The sequence below is a fragment of the Bos taurus genome, chromosome 21 (genome assembly GCF_002263795.3).
Source record: "Bos taurus isolate L1 Dominette 01449 registration number 42190680 breed Hereford chromosome 21, ARS-UCD2.0, whole genome shotgun sequence".
NCBI lineage: Eukaryota > Metazoa > Chordata > Mammalia > Artiodactyla > Bovidae > Bos > Bos taurus.
Window position 1 is genome coordinate 30,898,791 of NC_037348.1, and position 19,799 is coordinate 30,918,589.

The window sequence follows — 19,799 nt, forward strand, 5'->3', positions numbered from 1 at the left end:
AGAAAAGGAAAGAAATACCCATTTGAATGCAGAGTTCCAAAGAATAGCAAGGAGAGATAAGAAAGCCTTCCTCAGTGATCAGTGCAAAGAAGTAGAGGAAAACAATAGAATGGGAAAGACTAGAGATCTCTTTAAGAAAATGAGATACCAAGGGAACATGTTATGCAAAGATGGGCACAACAGAGGACAGAAATGGTATGGACCTAACAGAAGCAGAAGATTTTAAAAAGAGGTGGCAAGAATACACAAAACTATACAAAAAAAGATCTTCATGACCCAGATAACCACAATGGTGTGATCACTCACCTAGAGGCAGACATCCTGGAATGCGAAGTCAAGTGGGCCTTAGGAAACATCATTATGAACAAAGCTAGTGGAGGTGGTGGAATTCCAGTTGAGCTATTTCAAGTCCTAAAAGATGATGCTGTGAAAGTGCTGCACTCAGTATGCCAGCACATTTGGAAAACTCAGCAGTGGCCACAGGACTGGAAAAGGTCAGTTTTTATTCCAATCCCAAAGAAAGGCAATGCCAAAGAATGCTCAAACTACCGCACAATTGCACTCATCTCACAGGCTAGCAAAGTAATGCTCAAAACTTCCAGATGTTCAAGCTGGATTTAGAAAATGCAGAGAAACCAGAGATCAAATTGCCAACATCTGTTGGATCATTGAAAAAGCAAGAGAGTTCCAGAAAAACATCTACTTCTGCTTTATTGACTACACCAAAGCCTTTGTGTGGATCACAACAAACTGTGGAAAATTCTTCAAGAGATGGGAATACCAGATCACCTGACCTGCCTCCTGAGAAATCTGTATGCAGGTCAAGAAGCAACAATTAGAACTGGACATGGAAAAACAGACTGGTTCCAAATCTTGAAAGGAGTATGTCAAGGCTGCATATGGTCACCCTGCTTATTTAACTTATATGCAGAGTACATCATGAGAAATGCCAGGCTGGAGGAAGCACAAGCTGGAATCAAGATTGCCGGGAGAAATATCAATAACCTCAGATATGCAGATGACACCACCCTTAAGGCAGAAAGTGAAGAAGAACTAAAGAACCTCTTGATGAAAGTGAAAGAGGAGAGTGAAAAAGTTGGCTTAAAGCTCAACCTTCAGAAAACTAAGATCATGGCATCCGGTCCCATCACTTCATGGTAAATAGATGGGGAAACAATGAAAAGTGTGAGATAATTTATTTTGGGGGGGCTCCAAAATCACTGCAGATGGTGATTGTAGCCATGAAATTAAAAGACACTGACTCCTTGGAAGGAAAGTTATGACCAACCTAGACAGCATGGTAAAAAGCAGAGACATTACTTTGCCAACAAAGGTCCATCTAGTCAAAGCAAGGTTTTTCCAGCGGTCATGTATAGATGTGAGAGTTGGACTATAAAGAAAGCTGAGCGCTGAAGAATTGATGCTTTTGAACTGTGGTGTTGGAGAAGACTCTTGAGAGTCCCTTGGACTGCAAGGAGATGCAACCAGCCCATCCTAAAGGAAATCAGTCCTGAATATCCATTGGAAGGACTGATGCTTAAGCTGAAACTCCAATATTTTGGCTACCTGATGAGAAGAACTGACTCATTGGAAAAGACCCTGATGCTGGGAAAGATTGAAGGCAGGAGGAGCAGAGGACAACAGAGGATGAGATGGTTGGATAGCATCACTGACTCTATGGACATGAGTTTGAGTGAGCTCCAGGAGCTGGAGATGGACAGGGAAGCCTGGCATGCTGCAGTCCATGGGGTCACAAGGAGTCAGACACAACTGAGCGACTGAATTTGAACTGAACTTCATACTTTATGGGTGGGACCAGGAATGGGTTTAGTGTAGGATGGTTATTCCCACTATTAATGCAAGACCCTTCTGAGTCTCTACCTAATGTCCCATGAACTGTGAGCCTGATTGGTGGAACAGGCAGTATTCCTGACCCTGTGTTGTCCAAGTACCATTCCCTCTAATCTTTCAGGTGGTTCTCTCCCCAGCTTTGAGTACCTTTCCTCATCCTCTGTACTGATCATACATATCTGCCAGGTTTCAAGGCAGACATCTACAGATCTGTAAAGTTCTCTCTGTCTCTGTAGCAACCTGTGGCAACTTGCTCTGCCTCCTCAACTCAGTATATATTTAGGAATTGTTTTCAGATATTACTTTTATTTAGAGAAACCTCTGAACTGATTGGAATGCTCAGGAAAGTCTCTCAACCACCCCCATAATAAAATCTATAAAATGAGCTGTTGAAATGAGCATCTGTTCCATAAGAGTTCTTTATCATTGACCTCTCTTTCTACGCTCCCTGTGGCCTGCATTGTTGTGCCTGTTGCGGTTGAGGTTTCAATTTTTACCTCTAAATTCTGAAATCACAATTACGGTTCTAAGACGGAGATAGCACCACACCATTGCTGACAGTGAGTTCTGATGTGTAGTTAACCACCTTCTGTTCTGCTGTGCAACTTAAGTTGTCTCATATAGGACAGGAGAGTTCTAGAGGAAACCAAGAGAAGCATTCCTCACTAGGTATTATAACGCATTTTATCATGCTTTATTCCCATTGTTCATGCCCTCACCTAACCTCACCCCAGGGCTTTGCAGGTGGTAGGTTCTTACTTTCTGTACAAACACTAGGAACCATGGAGTCTGCCCAAGATATCATTTAGGTGAAGAATTTTAATCCCATAGGGGTGGCAGAGACTGTGACTGTTTTATTTTGCTGGGGAGGTGGCTGGGGCATTGAAGCTTCCAGCAGGTGGGTAGGCTTAGGGGGCCCAGAGTACAAGGAGCGCTTGGGTGGTCATTGCCAAAGTCAAGGCATTCACAAGTAAAGACACCAACTGACCTGTACTGGAATTTGATTGCTTTGTTCACAGATGAGCTGGAGGTTAGTCTCAGGAGATTCATTTAAGTACAAGAAAGAAGAAAATGCTGGGCAGGCTTAAAAGTATAGTCACAGATTTATGGTAGAGGAAACAAGGTGTTTGAAAAATGGGAATTGGGATGAGAGGTAGAGTGAGGAAGATGACAAGAGGTAGATTTAGACAGACTAATAAAGAGTAGTGATTAAACTACCAGAAATTCAGGTTGGTGTGGCATCGAGCCAGAACATGGAAAGGCCAGAGAAGTCAAGCACATCAGCTGCAAAGTTCACATTCAACAAACATTTACTGAGAACCTATTATGTATGAAATCTTTATTTACTTCGTGTCTTTGTTTTTTTTTTTTAATAATTTAAAAATTTTATTTGGTTTTGGTTGTGCTGGGTCTTTGTTGCTGCACTGGCTTTTCTCTCAGCGAGCAGGGGTTACTCTTCATTGCGTTGTGCAGGCTTCTCGCAGTGGCTTCTTTTGTTGCGGAGCACAGACTCAAGGGCGCCAAACTTCAGTAGTTGCAGCACGTGGGCTCAGTAGTTACGGTTCCCAGGCTCTAGAGCACAGGCGTAATAGTTACGGCCAACGGGCTGAGTTGCTGCACAGCATGTGGGATCCTCCTGGATCAGGGATCCAACTCGAGCCTCCTGCATTGATGGGTGGATTCTTGACCACTGGGCCATCAGGAAAGCCCCTCACTAGCCATATGGATTCCTGGGATCCCCAGGTGGAGGGAACAGCAGATACAAAAGGGATGGGAAAGTGCCTGGAGTGTTCCTTGAAAAGCAGGGAGGTCAGGGTCAGTGTGGTTGAAGGAGAGTGGAAAAACATTGTCAAAGATGAAGTCCAACAGGGAACCAGAGGCCCGGGGCAGATCTCTTTAGAGCTGCTTCCATTCCTTTGTAGTCTGCAGATGGTAATCCTACCTTCTCCCACTTATGAGGATGGGCAGTGAGGGGAGGGGAATGTGCTCTCAAAACTGTGAGATCCTGGGCAAATATATTTTGACCACTTTGTGGATTAAGGTAAATTAAGCAAGTCAGTGACCATGAGAGAATGCCAACCCTCTTCCAAAGGCCCACGTGGCCCACCCTTCAGAGGGTGTAGTCTTCTAGCCCACAGCAAAACTCTTCAGCAGTGCTTGTGTTGGCAAAGAGTCTAAGAGTTTCTTTGCTTTTGATTTAGAAATTCCATCACCCAAAGCTAAGTAGTCTTCATCGGGAGAACTTCATCTGGAATCTGAAAAGTGTTCCTCTTCTGGAGAAATACCTCTATGCCTTGGGCCAGAATCGGAATCGAGAGATTGTTGAACAGGTCATTCAGCTGTTCAAGGACGAAGTGATGACCAGTCTAAGTCATTTTAGAGAATGTGAGTACCCCACCCCCCCAATCAAGTAAGTGTATTTCTTAATTTTTAAAGTGTCAAATTTCAAACAATCAGAAAAGTATGGAGGTACAACTTAGCTTTATCAGTCTTAATCAGTTCAGTTCAGTTGCTCAGTGTGTCCGACTCTTTGCGACCCCATGAACCGCAGCACGCCAGGCCTCCCTGTCCATCCCCAGCTCCCATGGTTCACCCAAACTCATGTCCATCGAGTCGGTGATGCCATCCAACCATCTCATCCTCTGTCGCTCCCTTCTCCTCCTGTCCTCAATCTTTCCCGGCATCAGGGTCTTTTCAAATGACTTTGTCATATTTGGTCCTATTGCTTTTAAAGAATAACACTTTCATCTCCCTTAAAATTGCTAAATTTGAAGCCCCTCTAAATTTACATGATTCTGCCTCTCCCCTCCCTACTAAATTTGCATACATCTTTTCACATTACTCAGTTGTATCCAACTCTTTGCTACCCCATGGACTCATACAGTCCATGTATTCCCCAGGCCAGAATACTGGAGTGGGTAGCCTTTCCCTTCGCCAGGGGATCTTCCCAACCCAGGGATCGAACCCAGGTCTCCCGCATTGCAGGCAGCTTCTTTACCAGCTGAGCCACAAGGGAAGCCCTTTAATATTATAACATATGTATTTATAAATTACCTTTATAGTATTTTGCATACTTTCAGACTTTAGATAAATGGCATCATGCTGTATATTATCGTCCTGCAAACTGGTTTTTTATTCAACATTATGTTTTTCAGATTGATCCATTTAACAGATGTAGTTCTAGTTCATTTAGTTGATGAGTTTTAACTGCTGAATAATATTCCATTGTGTGTGTGTGTGTGTATACTCTGATTTGTTTGAATGTAATTTTTGGAGTCTATTCTCTTGTTAGTGGATTTTTAGGTTGGTTCCTTTATATATATATATATATATATATTTTTTTTTTTTTTTTAAAGGAAAAAAAATTGAGAGCTACTCCTCTGGATGGCCATCAAGTCACTTTCAGACACATACTATGTGAAAGAGGTCTGGACTGGAGTCAGGGGTCCTCTCTCAGCCTGATAGTGGCAACTTGTCATTTTTCTCTGAGCTCTTCCCCATTTGTTCATTGATGGTCAAAGTCATTTAGAACTTTAGATAGTGTGGTCAATGTCTAAAGGCCTTTCCAATTCTAGAATTTTCTATATTAAGAGCATTCATCTATTCAGCAGATATTGCTTGAGCAGTGCATTCTATATACCAGGCACTGTTCTTAATGTGGGGATACAGTAGTGAATATATATATATATATGATGCTGCAATGAGCATGCCAAGGCATATCTCCTTAAGTACATGGGCAACAATTTCTTTGGGGTGTAATGAGCTTTCTGACCCAACATGAAGTACTAGTCAAAGGGCAAAGAACAAAGGGGGCGTCTCTTGCAAAGCTGAGGCTAGGCAGTGCACATCCTTTCGTCCTCTGCTTTCTGTATTAGTTGGCTCAGGCTGCCATTAAAAAAACACCAAAGACTAAGGATTATTGCTGTAGCCTCCTAACTGGTCTCCCTGCTCTTGTCTGTCTCCCTACAGTATATAGTCACTTGTGTCTTCCTCCCCGCCTTTTTTTTTTTTTTTTTGCTTAAAATTACTTCTCTAAGACTATCCATGTTGTTGCATGTGACCATTTATTACTGCATTGTGACTGCACTATTACTGCATTATCGCATGTGACTTTTATTATTGTAGAGCACGTGATTCATAAATATACCACACATTAGCTATTCCTCTCTTCAAAGATATTTGAGTTGTTTCCAGTTCTAGTCTGTTAAGAACAGTGCTCTATGAATCTTCTTGTGTCTCTTGGTATATGTGTTCATGAGTTCTTTGGGTATATGACTTCATGAGCTCAGGGGTAGGATTGCTAGGTCCATAGTTCATGTCCATATTCAACTTCAGAGATATGCCAAACCACTTTATGACTTTGTACTACTACTAGCAGAGTTTATTCCTCTACAATCTTGGCACCATCAGACTTCAATTTTGCCGATCTGATGTGTTAATGTTTGCTTATTGTGGTTTTAATGTGTAGTTCCCAATTTACTGGCCATTTGGATAAATTATTTTGTGAAGTGCCTATTCAGATCTTTTGCTGGCAAAGTAATATCTCTGCTTTTTAATATGCTGTCTAGGTTGGTCATAGCTTTTCTTCCAAGGAGCAAGCATCTTTTAATTTCATGGCTGCAGTCACCATCTGCAGTGATTTTGGAGCCCAAAAAAATTAAAAATTTTTTTTCCTTTATAATAGGACTCTAATACATCTGGAATTTGTTTTTATATAGTGTGATTTTTCTTAAGCCTGATAAATTTTCTCACCAACGTTTATTGAAAAGCAGTTTTCCCCTTATTTTCCAGTACCAGCTCTATTGTAAATCAAATATGATTTTGGACTGCATTTTGCCCTATTGGTCTATTTGTCTATCTCTGCACCCATAACACATTGTGTATCAGCTAGGCTAGGTTATGCTGCAGTAACAAATAACCCCCAAATTCTTGTGGACTTAAATAACAAAGGTTTAGTTCCAACACAAGCTGCAGGTCTTGATTGACGGGGTCTATGTGTATTCTTACTTTGGGAGTTAGACTGATAAAACTTTCACCAGCTGGGATATTAGTATGGAGAAAGAGAATGTAGCAGATTATATGCTGAATCTTAAAGCATCTGCCCTGAAGTGATGTCACTTCTGTTACATGTAGTGGCCAAAAAATACCACACTGCTGCTAACAACTTTTGGAAAACAGGGAACTGACAACCCAGCATGTTACTGGAAGGAAGATAACTGGAATCTTTGAGCATCCCTAAAGATTACTACACTATCTTAATTTCTTTAACTTTTAAAGTCTTCATACCTGATAAAACATGTCCTTTCATTTTCTTGTTCTTCTTTAAGAGGGTCTTGACTTTTTTTTTTGGTCTTTTTACATTTCCATATCAATTTTGAAATCAGCTTGTCATGTTTAAAGAAAAATTTTGTTGAGATTTTGGCTAGATGTGGACTGAATAAATATAATATATATATATTTGGAGAAAATGTGTGTGTTTATAAGATTGAGTAATCTAATCCATGAACATTGGTCTATCTCTCCATTTATATAGACCAATAAAAGATACATGTGATGAAAATTTTAGTTATGCTTTTACTGTTGATTTCTACTGTTGCATTATGGTCAGAGAATATCCTTTGTATCAGTGCTGTCCAGTAGAATTTTCTTCAACAAATGGAAATGTTCTGTATCTGTGCTATCTAATATAATAGCTTCTGTGTGGCTACTGAGCACTTGAAATCTGGCTAGTGCAACTAAGGAACTGAACTTTCAATTTTATTTAAAAGGCAACTTACGACCAGTGGCTATCATGTGGGGCAGAACAGCTCTATATGATTTCAGTACTTTGAAATTTCTTAACATTTACTTCATAGTGAAGCATTTGGTAATTTTTTTAAGTGCTCCCTGTATGCTAAACAGAATGTATTCAGTAGGTGTTGGGTACAAATATGTCCAGTAGGTCAAATCATTAATCTTGTTGTTTAAATTTTCTATACCATTGGCTTACCTTTTTGTCTGCTTGCTCTAACAATGATCAAGACAAGTGTGTTTAAAATCTCCCACTCTAACTGTGAATTGCCTATTTTTATTTGTATTTCTGTCAAATTTTGCTTTATATATTTCAAGGCACTGTGCACCTAAAATTAGAATTGTCATCTTATTAGAAAACTGAATCTTTTATCAATATAAAGTATCCTTCTTTATTTATCTTGTTTTTTTGCCTTAATATCCACTCCATCTGACATTATATAGCTATCCCATCTTATTTTTTGTTCACTTGATTTTTTCTCTCTTTCACATTTTTTCTTTTCTTTCTCCCTTCTTTTGAGTGAATTGTTTTTGTGCTAATTATTTTTGTCTTTTTTTCCTCTCTCTCCAGAAAATTATATGCTTTGAATGATTACCTTATAAAGTCTAACATGCTACTTCAACTTATCAAAGTCTGATACAGGGACCTTAAAATAATTTAATTTCATTTATCTCTTTCCTGACTCATATGCTACTGTTTTAGTAAACTTTCATTCTATATATTTTCACCACCAAAAACATTATTATTTTTGTTTTAGAGTCAAGTTTATTTAGATTTACTTATAAATTCACTGTTTATCTTCCAGCACCCCAAACCTTCTGTCTGGAATCATTTTCTTCCTGCCCAAAATACATCTTTCTGAATTTCCTTTGATGCAGTTCTCTAATGGTGAACTTTCTCTGATTTTGTCTGAGAATGTTTTTATTTGGTCTTCATTCCTGAAGGATATTTTCACAGCCTATAGAATTTTAGATCTCATGGGTTTAGAATTTTAGAATTCTGCTGTCTTTTAGCTTCCATCGCTGCTGAGAGGCCAGCTCTCAGTCTGTTGTTTCTCTGAAGATAATGTGTCTTTTTCTCCTTTGAGTTGCTTTTCAGATTTTTTTTTTTTTAAACCTTACTTGGGTTTTTCAAACCTGTGTGTGAACATTGTCTTTCATCATTTATAGAAAATTCTTGCCTCTGCATCTTCATCCCTTTTTTCTCCTTTTGAGACTCCAATTAAGCTCATATTACGCCTTCTCATTGAATCCTCTGTGTATATTACCTTCTCTTTTTCTCTGCCCATGCTGCATTTGGATAAGTTTCTATCCTATTCTGTAGCTTATTGAATCTCTTTAGCTATGTCTAATCTCTTAAACCCAAGCATTGCGTTCTTAATCTATTCATTGTATTTTTCAGTTTTAGAAGTTCTTCTTGATTACTTTTCTACAGTAACTGCCTTGGGCCATACTCTATATCAGCACAGGTAAATAAGTTACCATGAGCAAGAACAAGAAACTGACCATAGACACTAAACCAAAGACTTCAGTAACTTCAGTAACTGGGCACAGGATGTACTCACATAGCACCCAGGTTTGGCATCGGGTTTCAAGGCTCTATTTCCGTCCTCCTCCCTCCTTGGAACTGCAGCAGTCTAAGCAGTGGGCTGGCAGCAGATCGGGTCCTGCTTTTCTGAGTCAGGAGGCCCTCTTCACTGCCTCCAGTTTCATGTGGTGAGCGTGTTTCCCACCCAGCAGGTAGCATTTTAAGTTCCTTCTCTCAAAGGGGAAGGCATAGTGCTGATCTGGAACACAATAGGCAAGCCTGCGGCTTTATTCCCGCTGACTGCTCACTTGTGCTGGGCATTTCTCTTCTGTTTGTAGTGTATAAATCTATCTTGGTTTTGAGGCTGGCTGTATATCTATTGATTTCTCTTTTTATTTTTATCATTGATATGTATATTGGGGTCATCAAAGTATGAATTCACTCTGCCACCTTGATCAGAACTCTTTCCTTTTATTAATTCTCAAATTCAGCTACTTCTGTTATTTTATTCCAAGCACTAAGTAGCTGTATCATTTCTTAATAGGCCACTGGACATGTGAAAAAAAAGCAATGAAATAAGAGAGGTTTCCACATATACAGATTGCATTCATGAAGTAATTTATTTCATTGATTCTAAAATACCGGTTCACTGTACAAATATCAAATTGTTTTATGAACCTCTAGGGAAGAAAAAATATTGTCAGTGAAACTATGACATACCATCAATCATGATGAATCCCCGTATCAGAAACATGTTCAATTCAGTTCAGTTGCTCAGTTGTGTCCAACTCTTTGCAACCCCATGGACTGCAGCATGCCAGGCCTCCCTGTCCATCAGCAACTCCCAGAGTCTACCCAAACTTATGTCCATTGAGTCAGTGATACCATCCAACCATCTCATTCTCTGTTATCCCCTTCTCCTCCTGCCTTCAGTCTTTCCCAGCATCAGGGTCTTTCCCAATGACTCGGTTCTTCGCATCAGGTGGCCAAAGTATTGGAGTTTCAGCTTCAGCAACAGACTGATTTCCTTTAGGATGGACTAGTCGGATCTCCTTGCAGTCCAAGGGACTCTCAAGAGTCTTTTCCAACACAACAGTTCAAAAGCATCAATTCTTTGGTGCTCAGCTCTCTTTATAGCCCAACTCTCAGATCCATACATGACCACTGGAAAAACTATATAGCCTTGACTAGACAGACCTTTGTTGGCAAAGTAATGTCTCTGCTTTTTAATATGCTGTCTAGGTTGGCCATAACTTTCCTTCCAAGGAGTAAGCATCTTTTAATTTCACGGCTGCTGTTACCATCTGCAGTGATTTTGGAGCCAAAAAATATTAAGTTTGCCACTGTTTCCTTTGTTTCCCCATCTATTTGCCATGCAGTGATGGGACCGGATGCCAGGATCTTAGTTTTCTGAATGTTGAGCTTTAAGCCAACTTTTTACTCTCCTCTTTCATTTTCATCTGGAGGCTTTTTAGTTCTTCTTCACTTTCTGCTTTAAGAGTGGTGTCATCTGCATCAGTTCAGTTCAGTCGCTCAGTCATGTCCGACTCTTTGCGACCCCATGAATCGCAGCACGCCAGGCCTCCCTGTCCATCACCAACTCCCGGAGTTCACTCAGACTCACGTCCATCGAGTCGGTGATGCCATCCAGCCATCTCATCCCCTGTCATCCCCTTCTCCTCCTGCCCCCAATCCCTCCCAGCATCAGAGTCTTTTCCAATGAGTCAACTCTTCGCATGAGGTGGCCAAAGTACTGGAGTTTCAGCTTTAGCATCATTCTTTCCAAAGAACACCCAGGGCTGATCTCCTTTAGAATGGACTGGTTGGATCTCCTTGCAGTCCAAGGGACTGTCAAGAGTATTCTCCAACACCACAGTTCAAAAGCATCAATTCTTTGGCTCTCAGCTTTCTTCACAGTCCAACTCTCACATCCATACATGACCACTGGAAAAACCATAGCCTTGACTAGACGGACCTTTGTTGGCAAAGTAATGTTTCTGCTCTTCAGTATGCTATCTAGGTCATATGCATATCTGAGGTTATTGAAATTTCTCCCGGCAATCTTGATTCCAGCTTGTGCTTCTTCCAGTCCAGCGTTTCTCATGATGTACTCTGCATGTAAGTTAAATAAGCAGGGTGACAATATACAGCCTTGACGTACTCCTTTCACTATTTGGAACCAGTCTGTTGTTCCATGTCCAGTTCTAACTGTTGCTTCTTGACCTGCATACAGATTTCTCAAGAGGCAGGTCAGGTGGTCTGGTATTCTCATCTCTTTCAGAATTTTCCACAGTTTGTTGTGATCCACACAGTCAAAGGCTTTGGCATAGTCAATAAAGGAAAAATGGATGTTTTTCTGGGACTCTCTTGCTTTTTTGATGATCCAGCAGATGTTGGCAATTTGATCTCTGGTTCCTCTGCCTTTTCTAAAACCAGCTTAAACATCTGGAAGATCATGGTTCACGTATTGCTGAAGCCTGGCTTGGAGAATTTTGAGCATTACTTTAGTAGCGTGTGAGATGAGTGCAATTGTGTGATAGTTTGAGCATTCTTTGGCATTGCCTTTCTTTGGGATTGGAATGAAAAGTGACCTTTTCCAGTCCTGTGGCCCGGGTTGTGAAGATCTTTTTTGTATAGTTCTTCTGTGTATTCTTGCCACCTCTTCTGCTTCTGTTAGGTCCACACCATTTCTGTTCTTTTTTTGAGCCTATCTTTGCATGAAATGTTCCCTTGGTATCTCTAATTTTCTTGAAGAGATCTCTAGTCTTTCCCATTCTATTGTTTTTCTCTATTTCTTTGCTCTGATCACTGAGGAAGGCTTTCTTATCTCTCTTTGCTATTCTTTGGAACTCTGCATTCACATGGGTATATCTTTCCTTTTCTCCTTTGCTTTTCGCCTCTCTTCTTTTCACAGCTATTTGTAAGGTCTCCTCAGACAGCCATTTTGCTTTTTTGCATTTCTTTATCTTGGGGATGGTCTTGATCCCTGTCTCCTGTACAATGTCACAAACCTCCATCCATAGTTCATCAGGCACTCTATCAGATCTAATCTATTTCTAGATTAAATCTATTTCTTACTTAAATCTATTTCTCACTTCCACTGTATAATTGTAAGAGATTTGATTTAGGTCATACCTGAATGGTCTAGTGGTTTTCCCTAGTTTCTTCAATTTAAGTCTGAATTTGGCAAAAAAGAGTTCATGATCTGAGCCACAGTCAGCTCCCGGTCTTGTTTTTGCTGACTGTATAGAGCTTCTCCATCTTTGGCTGCAAAGAATATAATCAATCTGATTTCGAGGTTGACCATCTGGTGATGTCCATGTATAGAGTCTTCTCTTGTGTTGTTGGAAGAGGATGTTTGCTATGACCAATGAGTTTTCTTGGCAAAACTCTATTAACCTTTGCCCTGCTTCATTCTGTACGCCAAGGCCAAATTCGCCTGTTACTCCAGGTGTTTCTTGACTTCCTACTTTTGCGTTCCAGTCCCCTATAATGAAAAGGAGATCTTTTTTGGGTGTTAGTTCTAAAAGGTCTTGTAGGTCTTCATAGAACCATTCAACTTCAGCTTCTTCAGCATTATTGGTCAGGGCTTAGATTTGGATTACCGTGATATTGAATGGTTTGCCTTGGAAATGAACAGAGATCATTCTGTCATTTTTGAGATTGCATCCAGGTACTGCATTTTGGACTCTTTTGTTGATTATGATGGCTACTCCATTTCTTCTAAGGGATTCTTGCCCACCATCATATCAGAAACATGTAGTTTACACTAATATTCATTGCTTCTACAGGCCACCAACTGTACTACATCACTTAAGCATGATTTACACAACCCTAAGACTCTGATGCTGGGAGGGATTGGGGGCAAGAGGAGAAGGGGACAACAGAGGATGAGATGGCTGGATGGCATCACTGACTCGATGGATGTGAGTCTCAGTGAACTCCGGGAGTTGGTGAGGGACAGGGAGGCCTGGCGTGCTGCGATTCATGAGGTCGCAAAGAGTCGGACACGACTGAGCGACTGATCTGATCTGAAGTCATAGAGAAGAAATCAGTGTTATATTTAAAAGCTAATATTCTGGACTTTGTATCATGTACTTATTATAAAGTACGTGACAGTGTGCACAGACATCCCCATCTCCTCCCAGTCCTCACTCAGTGGTTTAAATCAGTGCTTCTCAAACTCTCCATTGTAAAAGACAAGTTTGGGTTTTTCTCCCAACTCCCTGAAGCCTGATACATTTGGCCCTACTGTTCAAGATTAGTTCATGGCTCATACCACACATGATTTACCATGCGAGTTTGACAACATCCAAACTGGGCTATACTGTTAATGAGATAAGGCCCCGTCATACTCTTTGATGAAAAATAAAACAGTCTTAATGTCTGTTTTTATTCTAATGCAGACTAATAACAGTTTGTGGGCCAGCACTAGCCACAGGCCCCCACTTTGAGTGGTACTGACTTAAAATAACATCATCTATTCCAGTTATCAGAAGACTAGAGAAATTCAGAATTACTTTGTCATCAGAAATTTCTTTTCTAGGTTAAAATAAAGGCACATCTGGTCCATTCTAGGACTCTTTGCTTCTTATAATAACATGAATGTATATATGCATATATCTATATATATTAGACAAGTAAAGGGTAAAGAACTTAAAGATGAATTGATGAAACATTTCAATTTTCATTGGCTCAGAGCCAAAATTAGGTGTTTGCAATGACTACAGTCTCCCTCTTCTGTTGTTGTATTGATGAAAAGCAAAAGCAACCACCAAATTAACTGCTTTTATCCTTTTCAGAGGAAGTTGTTTTATTTCTCAAGAAAAAGAGGGTTTAGCTCTTCATCTCTGATTGCTCATCAAATTATTTGAATGCCCAAACCTGAGAAAGTGGAGAAGGAAATGGCAGACCACTCCAACATTCTTGCCTGGGAAATCCCACGGACAGAGGAGCCTGGTGGGCTACAGTCCATGGGGTCGCAGAGTTGGACATGACTTAGTAACAAAACCACCATCACCATCTGAGAAAGAGTAATGGAAAGAGAATGAATTCGGGTATTAAACAACTGTTTTTACTTGGCTTAATTTTTCTCCTTTCAGGTATCAATCACGGAGATCTTAACGACCACAACATTTTAATAGTGTCCAGCGAGTCAGCCTTTGGAGATGCCGTATATCAGGTGTCTGGGATTTTAGATTTTGATGACATGAGCTACGGTTACTACGTGTTTGAAGTGGCGATCACCATCATGTACATGATGATTGAAAGCAAGACTCCTATACAAGTAGGAGGCCATGTCCTTGCTGGGTTTGAAAGTGTGGTCCCACTGACTCCTGTGGAGAGAGGTGCTTTGTTTCTACTTGTATGCAGTCGTTTTTGTCAGTCACTTGTCCTAGCTGCATACTCTTGCCAGCTATACCCAGAGAATGAAGAATATCTCATGATTACTGCAAAAACCGGGTGGAAGCACTTACAGCAAATGTTTGACATGGGCCGGAAAGCTGTAGAAGAAATCTGGTTTGAAACTGCCAAATCCTATGAATCTGGGATCTCCATGTGACTAGATAAAAATTCACATTAACTTGGGTAATGAAGAGCCAATAGGACCGTTTTCCTGCACAGTTAAAGATGAATTGATGAAACATATCAATGCACATGTAACCACTAAGGTCTTCTAATAATTTCATGACCATTTTTTTAACCTAAGAAAGTACTGCATGAGAAAGCATGTCTTTCTATGGGTTTCACTTACCTTGTGTATCAAACATGCAGAGTGATATTTTGAATCAAATAATCTCTCAAGATCAATGATTTTTTTTAACTTTGAAAGGACTATATATGTATAGATATATTCACATATTTTAGATAAGTGAATGCAACATACAGACCTAGTTAACATATCACCAGTTCTGTGAAGCCTTCTCCCATCTCTTCATTGTTCAGAATCTCTTTGAACTCTGCCTTTTGTACAGTACATCACTTGGTGTCATGGGTGATGGCTGTATAATCATCTAGTCTAAGAGCTATTTGAGGGCAGAAACCATGTACATTGTTTTTTTGTCTTTCATCCATTCTTACACTGGTATAGTGCCTTTCCCATGGTCTTTAAAAATATTTTCAAATTAATGTATCCTAGAAGAAAGGCTGGAGAAAATAAGGCACACACTAAGAGGCCTTAGGAGAAAACAGATGTAGTATTCATAAGAGAAAGCTTTAACTTGTCTGAGAGGGCAGTTGAAACTGAAACTCCAGAGGCAGATGCCAGCACTCACTGGAACTGCAAGTAAGCAAATAAGACACCCAGACAAGGCCACTAACTCATGAGGTATCTAAACAGTTTTCACGCTGATACCAAGAAAGACCCCAAGCAGATATTTTAAAATCCTCTACCATTTATGTTTCTTTTCATATGAATATATAATATTGGAGAACATAGCTTATGTAAACCTGACTTTATTCATACACTGTATTTCCTTCACTGATTTCTGGTCATGTCTCCCTTAGTGTGATAAACAGTAAATAGTCATTTACTTAGTCTTGTCGTTTGTAGCTCTCCATTCTCTGTGGACGACTCAAGTCTAGAACCCTGGCCATTCAAACACCTTTTTGGTAGTTATCTCTTTTGATATATATGAGAATATATATGTAAAACCATCTAACCACCTACCTACAGAGCTATCTATTCTCTCCAAACTAGGTCTCTGAATTTTGTATCACTCATTTGTATCATTCTTATGTTCATCTTTAACTTCTCTGTGCCTCAGTTTCCTTGTCTGTGAAGGTGAAGTAGCACCTATCTTACAGTTCCTGTAACACTTACTTGAAGGAGTAAGTGTGAGGATTTCTTAGCGATTAATGCAAAGTTCTCAGCACAGGGCTTGGCACATATAAAAGACTTAATAAATGTCTACTAAGTGAATGAACCAGGTTACCCAAACTCAGAATACTGGAGTACCTTTCTTTTTGCCTCTCATATTCAGTCAGTGATCTGATTCTTAGGAATCAGAATTTTAGATCAGTAAATGACGATCAAATCCATATCCTTCCTGCTGTACTGTTTAGCAGTGTACAATAAAAACCAATATTTATTGAGTATTAAGTATTTAAAAGAAAACTCTTTCTACTCTCACAATAATTCTCACTCTAAACATGTGGGGTTTTCCCCTCACATTAAGCAATTTGACACTAACTATTTGCAGCCAACAAAGGTCCGTCTAGTCAAGGCTATGGTTTTTCCTGTGGTCATGTATGGATGTGAGAGTTGGACTGTGAAGAAGGCTGAGCGCCGAAGAATTGATGCTTTTGAACTGTGGTGTTGGAGAAGACTCTTGAGAGTCCCTTGGACTGCAAGGAGGTCCAACCAGTCCATTCTGAAGGAGATCAGCCCTGGGATTTCTTTGGAAGGAATGATGCTAAAGCTGAAACTCCAGTACTTTGGCCACCTCATGCGAAGAGTTGACTCATTGGAAAAGACTCTGATGCTGGGAGGGATTGGGGGCAAGAGAAGGGGACGACAGAGGATGAGATGGCTGAATGGCATCACTGACTCGAAGGGCGTGAGTCTGAGTGAACTCCAGGAGATGGTGATGGACAGGGAGGCCTGGCGTGCTGCAATTCATGGGGTCGCAAAGAGTCGGACACGACTGAGCGACTGATCTGATTTGGAGCTAGAGCAGACCCCCCAGGTTAAGGGCCCAGTCCCTCAAAACTGCCTCCACTTCAGATGCTAGCCTCAAGTCCCAAGTTGTGCTTCTGACCAACTGGCTGTAAGTTGGGGGTTCTCATGACCCCCTCCTCGGGTTCTATAATTTGCTAGGACAGCTCACAGAACTCAGGGAAATGCTTACTTATGTTTATTAATTTATTATAAAGGGTATAATAATAAAAGATGAACAGAGGAAGAAGCGTATAAGATGAGGTCCAGAAGGGGCCTAAGCACTGAAGCTCTGTCTGTCTCGAGTTGCAGAGGACCATGCTCCTGGCATGTGGATCTGCTCACCAACCCAGAAGCTCCTGAACCTCTTTGGTTAGGGCTTTTATAGTGACTTCATTATGTAGGTATCGTTGATCAAATCATTGACCACTGGTGGTTAAATCAATCTCCCTCCCCTCCCCCTCCCCAGAAGGCAGGGGGAAAGTTCCAGTCCTCTAGTCCCTTGGTTGGTTCTGTTCATAACCAGCCCCCATCCTTCATGACTCACCTCGTTAGCATAAATTCAGATGTAGCTGAAAGCAGCTTATTATGAATAAAAAAGACACTCCTCTCTCCCCTACCACTCAGAAAATTACAAGAGTTTTAAAGGCTTTAAAACAGGGGACAAAGACCAAACATATATTTTATGTTATATCACAGTACTTTACATGCATTATCTCACTTAATCTCCACTATAAACCCATGAGAGAAGTACTCTTATGATTAATTCCCATTTTCAGATGAGGAAATAGATGCTTAAAAAGTTGAAGGAGTTTACTCCAAGAGAACCAGGTACCCACACCACTTCCTCTCTCCCCCTTCCTCTCCTCCCTGTGGGCCCACCTAACACACACCCTGTGTTAGAACAATCAAATGAGATGATTTACAGAAAGATACTTATGCTTCCCAAATTTAAGGGGTTGTGATTTTTATCTGGTTTGACCATTCAGGAAACTGGGGACTAGAAAACTGAACTAAAACTTGTATTTCACTCCCAGACCACTATTCATTTTCTTACACCGTGAAACTCTTAGGTTTCTGAGAGTTCAAGATTTCCTACTTGTTTGGTCCTCCAGTTAACATGGGTTCTCTTTCCTTGAATTATGTATACAAATATTACTGAGCACCCTTTCAATTAAATATGTGCTGCCTTGCATTGCTATTTTACTATTTGGGGTTTGCTGCAGCTTATCTCCAGTCAATCAGTTCAATGTGGCTTATAAACTCTTTGGTGGCATAAACTGAATAATATTTATTTCATTATCTTCAGAACCAAGTTCCCTGCCCAGCCCCTAGCACACCCTTAATAAAGGTCTCTCTGATGAACTGTTAGAATGAACGCACATCTACAGGTGCCAGTCTTTGGTTCTTTCCACCAATGAGGAGAAAATCCAGTTCTAGGTTTGGGAATTAATACCATTTGTCCAGCAAAGACTCTACTCTTGCAAGTATCTTTTCCTGTCCAGGCTTTTAGCCCCTCTCGACTGCAACAGGGCTTTAGTTTCTGGTCTTATTATCCAACCTACATCCTTCATATTAAGGTTTCCTGGTTGGCTCAGACAGTAAAGAATCTGCCTGCATTGCAAGAGACCTGGGTTCGATTCTTGGGTCGGGAAGATCCCCTGGAGAAGGGAATGTCCACCCACTCCAGTCTTCTTGCCTGGAGAATTCCGTGGACAGAAGAGCCTGGCGGGCTATATCCTTCATATTAGGTAGGGGCAGATAAAAACTCTAATTACATTATATTGCTGTGTGACAATTTAACCAAAAACTTAGTGGCTTAAAAGCTCAATAATGTTTTTTAATCTTATGGTGTCTTCAGGTCATGAATTCAGACAGGCATTAGGACAGCTTGTCTCTGCTCCACGATGTCGGAGGCCTTAGCTGGGAAAACCTGAATGCTGGGGAAGGTTTCATGGCTGGGGGAGATTCAGTGACAGAGGACTAAAATCATCTGGAGGAATCCTCACTCACAAATCTGCGGGACACGCTGGAACCTCATCTGGGCTGTTGGTGGAACATCTCTCCGTTTGGTCTCTGCTCCCTCACAGCATGGTGCTGGGGTTCCAAGAAACACCTGCCCAAGAGAACAAGACAGGAACATATATTTTATGACCTGCCTTTGAAAGTCATATGATATTACTTCCATTGAAGTCACACGCCCACCCAGATTCAGGGCAAGGGGACACAGCACCTCTCAGTGGGAAGCATCCATGCCACATTGTAGGAGGAACATGTGGGATGGAAGATCATGAGGCTTCATCATCCTAAAACATCAATTTAATCCTCTTTTCCCACTACCTATAGAGAAAAAATTCTATCATTGAGAGTGTTCTAAATTTGGCCTAAAATACCTTTCCTCTTTTCCTTCGTTTACTGCCTGCTTCACTCTGGCCAGACCGAACTACTCTGTCAGCCACTTGTTAAACTCATTTTTACTTCTGCCCTTTTATCTCAATGGCTCCCTCTTCTTTTGACCTAATAAATTCTACCTCTCACTTAAAATTCTTAATGCTTAATTCTGCAGGATGAACTAAGGTGGCAGGGATCCTCAGAGATCGCAAAAGTTACGCTGCCACCTAAGCATGCTTTCAGAACACCGTCTGGATGTGGCTCTTGCCATCTTGCCTTGGCTCTCCTTCCTATGTGCCTGGGAAGCAGAAATGGAGAGACCTCAAACCACAACTCATTCTCAAGCTACCTCCTTTTCAAAGCCCAGAACTCTGAATAATAAATTTTTTACCTACATGAAGAGGACAAAGTCCCTACCCTGTGGACCTTTTCTTGGAGGAGACTGAGCAAATGACTACACGTTAATCCAGACCTAGTCAATCGTCTCCCTTGAAGAAACTTAAAACATAAATAGTAGATAGTTTACATAGGGACTGAAGCCATATTTTAAAAAGTGGTGGAACAGAGAGATGGATAATGAAA

The 19,799-nt window shown here is 40.7% G+C and overlaps 1 protein-coding gene across 7 annotated transcripts in view; it reads left to right on the forward strand.

The window, feature by feature from the left end:
• The window catches only part of HYKK (hydroxylysine kinase), a 29,054-nt gene extending 12,789 nt beyond the window's left edge, over window positions 1-16,265 (forward strand). For 5 of the 7 annotated variants that reach the window (XM_059879086.1, XM_005221964.5, XM_005221963.5 and 2 more), the window contains 2 exons: window positions 4,053-4,236; window positions 14,272-16,265. In XM_059879086.1, the coding sequence (XP_059735069.1) occupies window positions 4,053-4,236; window positions 14,272-14,732 (645 nt within the window). In that variant the 3' untranslated portion in view covers window positions 14,733-16,265. 7 annotated transcript variants of the gene reach the window in all.
• Window positions 16,266-19,799: the final 3,534 nt, after the last annotated feature.